Source organism: Dryas octopetala, chromosome 8, assembly GCF_963921425.1.
Source record: "Dryas octopetala chromosome 8, drDryOcto1.1, whole genome shotgun sequence".
Taxonomy (NCBI): domain Eukaryota; kingdom Viridiplantae; phylum Streptophyta; class Magnoliopsida; order Rosales; family Rosaceae; genus Dryas; species Dryas octopetala.
The window spans coordinates 15813262-15826579 of NC_141373.1; the positions used below are offsets into that span (position 1 = coordinate 15813262).

The 13318-nt window shown below is 34.5% G+C and overlaps 1 protein-coding gene across 3 annotated transcripts; it reads right to left on the reverse strand.

Moving 5' to 3' along the window:
- Positions 1–1033: 1033 nt before the first annotated feature.
- On the reverse strand, positions 1034–12969 carry LOC147277597 (inactive poly [ADP-ribose] polymerase RCD1-like). 3 transcript variants are annotated; one of them, XM_086253684.1, is made up of 8 exons: positions 12790–12969; positions 12096–12212; positions 8055–9313; positions 7096–7337; positions 6596–6699; positions 3329–3556; positions 3118–3213; positions 1034–1249 (listed from the first exon to the last, which is right to left on the reverse strand). In XM_086253684.1, the coding sequence occupies exons 3-8, from the start codon at positions 9185–9187 to the stop codon at positions 1229–1231; spliced, it is 1824 nt and encodes a 607-aa protein (XP_086109810.1). In that variant the 5' UTR covers positions 9188–9313; positions 12096–12212; positions 12790–12969; the 3' UTR covers positions 1034–1228. The 3 variants fall into 3 exon arrangements, with proteins under 3 accessions (XP_086109810.1, XP_086109808.1, XP_086109809.1); XM_086253682.1 differs by having other exon boundaries at positions 1034–1368; positions 12790–12967; XM_086253683.1 differs by having other exon boundaries at positions 1034–1368; positions 12096–12218; positions 12790–12967.
- Between the last annotated feature and the right edge of the window lie 349 nt (positions 12970–13318).

The window sequence follows — 13318 nt, forward strand, 5'->3', positions numbered from 1 at the left end:
TTGTCATTAATTTGAGCCAAATTTAAGTTGGTGCTCGTTTAACAATGGGCCGAGCCAAGCTAAGTCGAGCAAAATCGGGAGAAAATTTTAAGTTGGTGTTATTATTTAGGACTAATTATAAATAAGTCAATAAGATTTTTTATAATTACATATTAATCAATGCATTATTTCATAATTTCATTTTAGTCACTATTGACCAAAATGAAAAAATATGAATTACAATAAATCAATATTCATATTTAAATTTGTATTTAATGTTAAGTGACAATTTAACATCTTCATTATTTTATTAATTCCAATAAAGAAACTTTTATTAAATCAATAAAATAATATTTATTCTAACTATTTGCCTTGAAAGCCTAAAAAATTAACATAACACCACAAATAAAATTTGTCTCATCATATGCCCAACCATTGGTGATGCTCTTAAATCTTCTTTTTTCTTCTTTATGTTAGTATGCCCTTTTTAGTAATTATATAAAAATAGGTTCAAGTTGCCAGCAACAAATTACTCGGGCTACTCTTCGCCACTAGTTCCTCAGTTTGGGAAATAATTTGGGGTGGCCTAAGAAATTTGTGACCACATTTGTCATCAACAGCCTGGGGAGAGTGCACTGTGTTAACAATCAAACAACACGTTCAAGTAGATGAAACTAATTCGTTCAACATAAACAGGGACCAAGTGAGCCTAGAGATGCATATTCCATTATTTTCTTTATTCCTTAATAGTTCAAGTTGATAAAGAGCTCATAGCTTCCCAAGAGGAAAAAATTTTTCTCACGTGACAGCAAGGGACTCGACACAAAATTCAGTAAAAATTCAAATTCATTTTATTATCATAGTCGAATTTCATGTCTCGAGAATACGCAGGTAGCAGGATATGACTTGGTTCTTTTAAGAGACTCATTATTGATTATCATAGTCCAATTTCATTTCTCATAAAACAACCAAGTCAGCACTCTGATAAGAGAGCTACCAAACAGTTCAAAATATACACACACAAAAATGACATATAGCAACTATTCACATTAAGTACACCAGGTTCATACTTTAATATAGTTTCAACGCTACCAAAATATGCCACAATAGGTAAACATGTTTGAGATAAAAAGTTTGATAAAACTCCGCTAAAGAAACAAACTAAATTTTCATATCCCTAAAATACAAACCTTTACTAGATCCAGCATAACACTCACTTCATGTCGACGCATTTCTCCCATGCAAAGCTTCAATCTTTGTTTTCAGATATCTGAAACTCCATGAACAGGCAATATACCATAATCAGAGGCAGGAACATGCTACCATCAACTAGGGGTAGCCAAGATGTGTCTTTGACACTTCATATTCAGTCTTAGATTTAAAGGGTATCTGCAAACAACAAAATTAAGAATAAATTTATACCATACAGGATTTGATCATTCTAAAAGCTCCATTAAACCACTCTTAAACTGAACTGGATGGACCAATCCGACCAGGTTAACTGGGATCCTATCGACCAGCCAGTTTGGTTTACCCTTAAAACCTGTTGACTATAAGAACAGACTGGAGATGATTACCCTTAAAACCTGAGCCTTTTATAATTGATTTTGCCAGGCAGGTGATCAGTATAGAAGTGGAGGAAATAGCTTCCGTTCTGGGGTGTGGAGTAGGTAGATGGCCAATGAAGTATCTGGGATTGTCGTTGGGTGGAAATCCTCAAGCAGTCAGTTTTTGGGATCCAGTAGTGGACAAAGTGGAGAGGAGGCTAGAAGGTGGGAAGAAGGCTTTCTTATCAAGAGGGAGGAGATTAACACTAGTGCAATCGGTTTTGAGCAGTTTGCCCACTTATTATCTTTCACTTTTCAAGATACCGTGCTCTATAGCTACAAGGTTAGAAGGGCTGGTGAGGGATTTTCTATGGGAGAAGCTGAAGGAGGGAAGGAAATTCATTTAATTAGGTCTCCCGGTGGTGTCTCAAACAAAGGAGAAAGGGGGTTTGGGGTGGGGAATTTGGTCATAAGGCATTGCTTGGAAAACAGCTTTGGAGATTTCAGTTAGAGAGAGGTTTCCTTTGGCATGCAGTCATAAGAGTATGCATTGCAAGAGAATGGATGGGATTCGAATATTGTAATTTAAGGCTCAAGCCGATGCTCATGGAAAGACATTTCACAAGGATACAATTATTTCTCCCTTGCTGTCAGTTTGTGGTGGGAAATGGGGAAAGGATGAGGTTTTGGGAAGAGAGATGGGTGGGGGAAACAACTTTGTGCTACTCTTATCCTCGTTTATATGGATTATCACATCATCACAACTCTTCCATTGCAGGGATGTGTGTCAATCCTTTCTTTAATTTGAGTTGGGAAATTGATTTTAGGAGACATTTCATTATGGGGATGGATGGAAGGGTGACATTGATAAAATTTGAAATTTTGAAATTGGCAATTTTTCAAATAGGTTTTCTGGCAACAAAAAAAAAATCAAAATTGGGAATGGATGTACTAAACAGAAATAATAAGCAATATTAGAGGGTCGTAAAGGTCAAATTTTTTTTTAAATCAATCAATGTAGAAACCTCCAAAAAAAACAAGCATTCAAACTCAAATGAAATCAGGTGCAACCCTTACACTCTCTGCATTGTAAATTTAATCAATAATTACGATGAGGATTGAAAGAAACTCAAGACAGAGCAAACCTGAAAACAAAAAGAAATCTAGAAATATGATCGAGTTTGGGCCCACCTTATGAACCTCCAGCACTGTACAAACTACAAAGGCATCTTTCTTACGTTGAAGTTTACATCTTACATGTATAGCTATAGCTTGAGTTTCACACATATAGCTATAGCTTGAGTCTTTACATGTGTAGCTATAGCTTTACAAGTCTCGGAAGTTTCTTTTTACTGGACTCGGACATTGTGTGCATAATCACATTCAAAAGTCTGACTGCTCAATGAGTCAAGACTCACAAAGCATTTTATGGGGTAACCAGAAAACTCCAGACCCATTATCTTTAACATGTAAACTAAAGATCCATGTTGATGTGCATGAGGGTGTAAATATGAGACCAGCTTACATTCTTAATGTTCTCTGTGAAACCACATTGCATTCTAAATGTTTAAACTGCAGAAGTATAATTTACCTTGCATTGAAGTTCCGTTATCGTAGACCTCAACAAATCATCTCCAACAATCAACCTCAACTTTTTCACAAATTCATCACGGGCTATCTTCTTTGCCTGAAAAAATATCATCACAATCAAACACACACAAGTGTCAGGAAATATTTTGAAGCAAAAAACAAAAATTGAAAGTAAAAAAGGAAGAAGGGGAAAATAACAATATTAATCATACCCTGAATAAGTGATAATGAAAATTAACTTGTTCCAGATCCTTGGAAGGAATTTCTTTTGCAATAGCAGCAAATAACATAGGGAAAGGCATCCAAGGCGATCTAGGGGTTCTTTGAGTGGTAGAACCAATATTAGTGATTTTCCCCACAGATCTCCCAGACTCTGAAATCAGTTGACTATCGCTTCCATGAGATCTCCCAGAATTGGAAGTTGGCTGAGTGTCAGTGCCCTAAGAGAAAGAAAACAAATACTACTTGTTGAGTACTGTGGTGGATTAAGCCTCAATGGCCAATAAAGGGAAGAAAGAAAAAAAAAAAAGAACTTATATGGCAATACAAGATTATTGTTAAAAGTAAAAATGTAACTGTAACAACAAAAAAAACCGTAGTTCATTCTAGCAAGAATGAGACAAATAACCAACAAGTGGCACAAAGCATTTGCATGGTTGACTGCCAAATGCAAATTTTGAATTTTGAAGACAAGAAAATGTGTGGCACCCTTCACATGAATGTAACCAGGGCAAGGATGAAAGTGTCAGAAATTCCTTAAATATCAGTACTCAAATTTGTGGATATATCACTGGATAATTTGATATTGATATCAATATCGGTGACCATCAGCCGAAACAAATACTAATTGTTGAGTACTATGCTGGATTGAACCTCAACAGCCAATAAAGGGGGAAAAATGTGGCAATACAAGATTAGAGTTAAAGTAAAAATGTAATTGTAACCAAAAAAAAGTAGTTCATTCTAGCATGACTCTGACAAATAACAACCAAGTGGTGCAAAGCACTTGCATTGTTGACTGCAAAATGCGAACTTCGAATTTTAAGACACTGAGCTGTGTGGCACCCATTGGGCATCACATGGATGTAAGTAGGGCAAGGAAGAAGATATAGGAAATTCCTTATATATCAGTATCAGATTTACAGATATATTAATAGATATTTTGATATTGATATCAATATCGGTGAAGGGTACCGTGGTGGATTAAGCCTCAACGGCCAACAAAGAAAAACAATAAAAAAATAAATAAAAAAGCAACAGAACTTATATGGCAATACAAAATCATTGTTAAAAGTAAAAATCTAACTGTAACAAAAGAATAAAGTAGTTCGTTCTAGCATGGATGCGACAAATATGAAACAAATTGCGCAAAGCACTTGCATTGTTGACTGCAAAATCCCAAATAACAAACAAGTGGCACAAAGCGCTTGACTTGTTGACTGCAAAATGCAAACTTCAAATTTGAGGATAACAAAATGTGTGGCGCCCATCAAATGAATGTAAGTATGGCAAGGATGAAAATATCGAAAATTCCTTCAATATCAGTATCAAACTTACGGATATATTGATAGATATTTCAATATTGATATCAATATCGGAGACTGTCAGCCAAAAAGATGGATATTTACTTCAAGACATGAAAATTTTAATAGAAAATGTTGAATCAATCATTAATGCATGTATTAAACAGATAATTCCATAATATACCGTCTGTAATTATATGATATGTCGGGTGAATGCCAAGTAAGAAAAAATAAAACTTGAACTATATGGATAATTTATACATAACTTCATTGATACTCTTACAATTAGCTTAGTTGTTTAATTAGTTTGTTGGGTTAGTGAATGAGTAAATTAGCATTCGTTTTAGATTCTTACCCGATCAATTTCATTATTATACATACATTGTATACTAATAAACACTAGGTCAATCAAAATTGTTATATATTTATGAAGAAGAATATGTTTATTGTACTCCTTTTATTACTTGTTCTTTAAATATTTATTAGTAATACTAAAAGTTGAGTTCTGGGGTTAGAAAGTAATTATAGATGACAAAATGTTATAATTATTTCCATACTAAATTATATCCAGCTATGATTTTTCTTTCTTTGGAATATTTGGTTATCATTAAATTAAAGTTGAAACTATTAAAGTCTTTTTAATAATTTTAAAAGGAGGGAGGCAAGACAGTTTATGCCACTTTAATTTTGTTTACAGTTGTCCAACATTAAATGAATTGAAGAGGACGTTCCAAATTCCAAGCAGCAATATCGACTGTCCTTATGTTTCCTTTCTTCCTCCAAAACTCTTCTAATCTCACCCCCACAGTGCTATCTGTTGTCCAAGGCTATCCAACCAGCACCGACAATCAGGTTTCATCCAAGTTCTCTTCTTCCTTTTCTTTTCAAAATCAAATATCAGTTTGGGTTGCGCTATCCAAATCAGTGTTTGTTTGGGAGAGCTTCGATCCTGGTTTTTCTTCAAATATCAGATGACTGCCCTTTTTTCGGTGCAGATATCTGCCCTATATTTCACCAATATCAGTGAAATATCAATAAATCTCGTGAAGATATTCCTTCACCCACCCCCTCAATTTCAATGTTGGTAGCTGGAAATTCCGATATTTCTTCCACCAATAATGAAATATCGGTGATACGGCTAATATTTGCAACCTCAGGGTATGGTGCTAAGCAAAACATGGACCAGAGGTATACAAATAATTCTTCATATATAGGTGAAGGCCAACATAAGGCTCCAGATAGCCCAAAGCACCTTTTCTATCAAAGCAATACAAGTCCCACAAGTTTTTGAATGACCAATCATGCTCACCAAGCCTCTAAAAACTACATACATCAGCAAGAATATGCCATGCTATAATGAAACTAATGAAGAGACCCGATGTATATTGGCCCATAATGCACAAACCTTGTTAATTAATTTTACGGAGCCAGCATATCAAGTTATCAACCAACATGCACACTAAATCTAGGCTGAGTGCATTCCATAACCAAAGAAAATTCCCACATGTAATATATATCGCACAGTGAAAATTGGTCTTCGGTGTAGATGGTTCTATAAAAGCAACCAAATGCCATCAATCCAAACTACATAATCTAACTATATAGTAATTTAATCTCAGCACAACAACTAGAAAGCCTAACGTTTCCCTGAACAATTCCAGTTTAATCAATCAAACAGCAAGAAAATAAGGCCTAAGCAGCCCCATGGAACGGAACCTACATACCAAACCCAGTTCATTAGACTTTCAGGTGGTCTGGTGGCCACTGCTTGAATTGGCTGAACATGGTATTATAGTTAAAGCACTCTACAATGCAAAATAGTAAATATAAAATGGAAAAAAAATAAACAGCACAATAATGCTTGCTGCATATAAATGATAGGGTAAAAATACAAGCATCCCAATGTTACAAAGCCAAGAAAACCAGGAAAAAAAAAAAATTTATGATGGCACATACTGTATCAACTGCAGATGACTTTAATTGCAACCAGCCCTGAGGTCCTTGACAGGGTGTTGTAACTCCTGAAACACCAAGCTTATTCTCACTACCAACCAGATGCCCTGTAAAAACAACATCAAGTACCAGTTCTCAAGTGCTAAAAAAAATTTCAAAAAATTAAATCATGGTATTCATACAGTATTTGTAGAAGATACAGCCAGCTATCACATTGAATCAGTAGTTGGAGAGGTGATTCATCATTCATCTCTTGGATTTGGTCACAAAGCCCAACCATGAGTTGATGTCTATGATCAATGGATGAAGCCCTGTTTTCTTAAACTAACTTCTAAACATTTTCCATCCAAATTGAAACAGAAATTGGGCAGATGTTATCAACTAGTTTGTTTCTGTTCCGTAGATTTAGCAGCAAATAAAAAGCATGGGCAAACAAGTTCCCATGAAATGTTAGCTAAAAAAATGAAGAAACAAACAGGAAGCTATAAGGAGTAGTGTATCACCTTCAGTATTAGAAGAGACCTTGAAACTAACAAAAAATTCTGGATATATGTGTGTATTCATGTTCATATTCCAGACAATATAATGTTTTGGATCCTGAAGATCATCCACTCCACTATCAAAGTCTTTGCTACTGGGATGGAATTGTTTACTTCCAGGATGGAGTAACTCCATATTTCCCATTATGACACGACAGAATAACATGTGTCGTACCCCATTTTCGTCAACATCACAATAATTTGCACTGCGAACAAATGAAAAGTTCATTCCTTCTCTGATAAGCATGTTCATAAAAGTAACCAAATGTAAAATTAACCATAAGGACAACAAGTCAAATTATCAGAAAAGAAACAATATTAGCAATCAATACCAAGAACTTCTCCTAAATGGCAGAGGAAGCAAACATCAGCATATAATCATAACAATACAATAACAAAAACCGAGAAAGACCTGGAATGTCAATACATTTATAAAATGGAGGTAGTGCACCCAAACTAATGGTGGACTAACACTTTAGCAGTGTCACTCAAAATAGCCCCTTGACAGACTAATATTAAAAAACAGCTTCGAGCCCTAGAGGGATATCCCAAATGGAGTATCTACATCTACTAAAGCATTAGCTGGCAATAACGGTGTAACACACAGAAATACCATCTCCATTACTTCGCAGTAATCATGTACAGACCTCAATACCATCCACTACAATGCAGAAAATGTTATTCAACAGTCATTATCATATCAAACACAAGAAGCCACACTAGGTAGGCAGCTCAAAGGGGCATACAAAAACAAATCTCCCCTTTGTTTCTCATATGATATGACAAAATGATGGAAGAAGTTAGCCCCACCCATGGAAGAGTTAACTATTTTCAAATATGTCATCATTAATAGTAAGCAAAGATTCCACTTCAACAGTTTGAACATAATTGACAAATGAAAAACAAAACAAAAAACCACTAACCAGGTATTAGAGAAGCTAGCTGCGGTGAGATGAACACCAGTGCCATATATGGACTTAATTGTTGATAGTCCACAATGACCAAGCCCATACATCATTATAGTCGACAGTTCTCCTTTGGAAGAAGCAAGCCAAGCATATCGTACATTGGCATCCCCATGAAATTCTTTTGTAATTTCTACCTGCTTCTGAAAAAGTTCCAACCGAGCTTGCATCAGAGTACTTGTGCATTGGTACATATCAAGTATCTCTGCACCACCAAAGGTGCTCATTCCTTTAAGAAATGTCTCGCGCACAGTATCACAATCCAACTTTCCATTTACAGTGTCACTTTCTGTAGTTAAATTATTTTTCATCTCTTGATTATCCCCAACATCTTCATCAACTTTTGGATCACGTTTCCTGTTGCAACTATTCTCAACTTCCCTAACGTAATGATTACAGGAAGGTATTTGATCAATCTCATTCTTCTTTACTAAATCATTTGACTCCCCACTACATTCCTTCAACTCAGATTGATCCATTACATTTATTTCAATTTCCAATTGCAGTTTAATCTCATGAGACCTACAACGCTCTTCAAACAAGGGTTCCTGACCTTCGCGGCCATCATGTAGGTAGTTCCCCTCTGGCTCATTATCATCATCAGCATAAATTTCTGGAAAGAAGCACCTACCAGCTTCATCAATCCAAGCAATGGGTTGCTGCAGACCTGTTTTCAAGTCCGATCGGAACATATGCAAAAAGTCCAGCAAATAATGTTCACCATTTGACTCGATGTTCACAGTTGCCTTCTTTACCTGAAGATCTTTCCTAACCAAGTCAACCATATCCTGAGGAAAATCGGCCCATTCACCATTCTGATAAAACATCAGACGCTGTGGCACACCGCTTTTTGTATAATTCGAATAAGATGCAAGTAAGGATCGTCGAAAATGAGATCCACTGCTCATTTGCTTGCTTTTGCATCCATATAATTTCCTTCGCTTTCCAAGCTTAATCAAGGTCGGCCTCTGTGGTAACACTCTCTGGGTAGCTCCAGGACGATATACAGCATACTGAGTTGCCCGCTTTCTCTTTAAATCGAGCATAACTCTTTGACCACTACCCAATGCCTTTCCGATCTTTGCTTCCATTTCTTTCTACTAGACCAATATCTATCAGCAAGTTAAAATCCAAAAGCTCAAATGTAAACTTAAAACAGAACTCTAGCCCTGACCAGTCTTAAAGAAGCTAAATCACTGAAGATAATTAAGCATATCCTGGGTAGGAGAAAATAGTCAGTATATATGAGAACAAAAATATTATCAAGTTTCTATATAAAAATCGGACAGAATAGATAAGAAAGGTTAAATGAACACAAATAATATCATGCATGGTTATGCAACCAATTCATTCAAAAACAAAACAACTTAAATAGAACTTGAGGGTGTCAATAGTTTAGTGCACATAATTTAGTAGACTAATGTTCCTGTAAATGAATAATATTTACAAAATCAGGGTAAAAAACATATCATGGTACAGTTGTTATAAAATCAGCTGCATTCTGGATGATGTGTTTCATCTGTGACAGGAGGAAGAAACATTTAATAGATTTTTAAGGTCTCGTCCGAAGCAATAAATGCATTGGCATCCACCTCATAATTTAATATTGATCATCTTAAATTATATCCCCCTAGATTTAACACAGTAAAATGTATTACAAATTAAAAAGTTTCAATTGATTCCTTCCACACTTTTGCCAAAAGCTTAGTAACAATTAATAAAGATTACAAAGAGAATAAAACAAATAGTACATATATGGGCACATTGGCTTAAGGCCACCCAGTGACCAATGAGAGTTATGGAGATAACTTCTGCATAAATGAATAAAAATTTACAATAGAAGCAATTAGTGAATTCAATAATACTATAATAGCAAAAAACCAATAAAACTGATTACTCAAGTTACCAATCTTAATTTACATGGTTGCTACACCTTAAAATCATATTTCTAATAAATAAAAGTAATAATATAACTCAAGAACATATTTTATTTCACAATTTAACAATGGTTTTCGTTTCTTATTTTAATTTTTAAATTTTGATCAAACATATTCTAGAGGTGATCTTGCTCATGTTTATCCCAACTTGCTTAATTGTTTAATAGAACAATAAAACAAAATTTTAATTTATCCAACCCATTTCCATCGTTTAGTAACAAACACTTCGCCTAATTCTTTTGAATCCCGACCCAGTTTTCCCCCCAAAAATTAGGGCCCGTCCTGGAGAGAGCCAAGTGAGACAAGAACCTCTGGCCCCCAAATTTTAAAGACCCCCCCATATATTGTGTTTGGCCCAAGTAATGGAAAAAAAAAAAAAAACAGCCTAATTCAAACAGGTCCAACTATTCATTAAACCCACAGCCCAACTATTCATTAAACCAACCACCCATATAACCTAACTAAATAAAACAAATAAGTAAAAAGATAAAAACCCCCAAACATGAAAAAACAAAAACAAAAAATTTTAGTACGTTTGGCAGCTAAAAATGCAAGACGAGTAATGTTTAAGTTACACTTTGATGCAACTACAAAATTTTAGTTTGTGATATATTTTGTTTGTTGTTCTGTTATGTTACAATCTTGATTTGGAGTTATTATAATTATTTTTTTGAGTACATGATGAAAGAAGAATCGCGTATAATGGTATAAGTATATGGAGAGTCAAGGGCCCCATTTTTATGGTTCGCCTCGACCCCCGAAATCTAAGGACTGACCATATCCAAAATAAACAAATAATTAAAATTATTCCATAATATTATATGTATTTTACAAAAAGAAGAATTTAAGAAAGCGGTACTTTATGAATTCACATCATACATGAATCAAAGTTAATTTCATATAACATTTAAGATCTTAAAAGATTTGAACTCTTTAAAAATAGAAAATAAATGAATTACTTAATTATATTGAATAAAATATTTGAAAATAAAAATTTTATTCTAATTCTTTTGATAATAAAAAAAAAATCTTATTCTAATCAGAAAACATTTAAGTGAAATGCATGTATCGTGACGCTAGTGATACCATACCTCCCGATGACAACACCCACCACCACCACCCCCCCTCCCCCAAAAATAAGAACAGAAAAATGAAAACAATCCAACATCTTTCAAAGGCATGGGAAGATGACACAAACAACCTTAAATTAGGGTACGGGAGAACAGCATGGGCCCGCTTAAAATGGACACAGAATGTGCCATGCTCTTGGCACAGGAACTCGCACCAGTATTGGACCATCCCACCAACCCAGTACCCCTGCATGACTCGAGTAAGTAATGGGTACATGCAAGGCACAGGCTGAGCACATTACGGGCTCATGTTTGACACAGCCTGTTAAGTTTGTTTCCTTAAAAAAGGAAAATATCTGTCAAATCACATTCTGTTTAGATAAGTCACCTTTGTGCATTTTTTCTTTCAGATGCCACATATAATTTGTTATCTTCTCTTAACAAGTATAGATATGTAGCCTGCTTACCTCTTAGTACATAAATCAAGCAAGAACAGTGAAACTGAAAACAAAAAATAAATCCTCAAAGGACATTTGAATAAAAAAAAAGTATTGGTGATAGAAAATAATATATATTATATATGTATTCACGCATCATTTATATGTCTCCGCCCATATGTAAGATGGGTCACAGTGACGGAAAAGAAGGTGCATGTTCTTTTTTTTTCCTCCAGTTATTTAATGGATCCCCATCACATGACCATTTACATATTCTAAACTGCTCTTTCACCTTGATATTGAGTTACCTTGGCTGCAAGCAGTTCAATGTGTCCGACCAAAAGGTAGGTTACGTTAAATAAAAGAGTGCCTCCCATTCAAACCAACGCACCCCCGCAAAAGAAAAAAAAAAAACCCATGACTACGGCTACTACTCACAAGCAGTACAACGAAAACATGAAACGTGTAATAAAAAAAATTATATGCAAATATAAGAGTGTATACTAAAATCAAGTGATCATGCAGGAAAGATAAGGTGCAAAAACCTGTACGTACCTAGAATTGCTGTTATTGTTCACTCTGTACATGTTCCTCCTGTCTATGAACATTGAATTCAATACAATTCACAAAAGAGAAGCCAACTGCTTATTTACTTTACAAGACCAACGCGCTCTGCTCCTAACACAAAACATATAACAATATAATTTAGAAACTTCTAATTCCAGAAAGACTGGTTGAGTTCTCAGCCTTATACTGTGACTAAAACCCAAAAAAACAAATTACAAATTCAGGCAGTAAATTTTAAACTCCATAAATTCAATTGTTCAAATGTTTAGCTTCCTTAAGTTTTTTTTTTTTTTTTTTCAATTTACTAGTAACAAAAAAGGCAAAGATTTTTAGACTTTTATAATGTAATTTCAACAGTTTTTCTTTATTTTCCCAGCAACCAAACAGATCATAACCCAATTAAGCAACCAGCACCTCTGGTCTACCGATTTGAAACCAGTTCATACAAATTTGGACTAAGACCACAAAAATGACTCCTAAAGTTACATAATTTTACCAAACCAAAAACAAAAAGAGACAAAATTTCATATCTATCAGAATCGACTCCGATCTATGCCAATTCCGCTTCGAAACCAAAAATAAAAAATATATATATAAAGCATAAATCAAACTCCGGAAAAAAAAAATTATAAAAAAGTAGAAAAAAAAATTTTTTGAATTGAATGAAATTCGAAGAAATCACCTGCGAATACATAGAAATTTAGCGAGCCAAGAATTGCAAGAGAAAGGGTTTGGAGGCCGAGACGAAAACCCTAATAAGCCCTTTTTCGTTCCCTCTTTCTCTGCTTCTTTCCAGTATTTTTTTTTTTTTTTCAGCCTGAAGCAACAAACTTTATTTGACTTGGAACCAAAAAGATAACCACTATTTGACTTGTCATCCTACGAAAGCACCGACTGTCATGCTTCAATTATTATTAGGCCCGTTTCGGATTATAATTGGACAATCAAAAGTGATCGTAAATGACAATTTTAGGTCTGTAATAATCCGGAAAATAATAATAAATATAATAAATAAATGAATTTTTTTATTAGAAAATTAGAATTAAATGTTAAATTTTAATAATTTTTTGGTATAGCATGAAAACCATATAATATTTCAATTGAACTACCAAATTTAAATGTAGTTTTTTAGATTAGGTCACAAACATGTTGGCCCTTTTGATTTGAGCTTTTTTCATTTGACATTTTTGTCCTTTGGCCTACATATGATG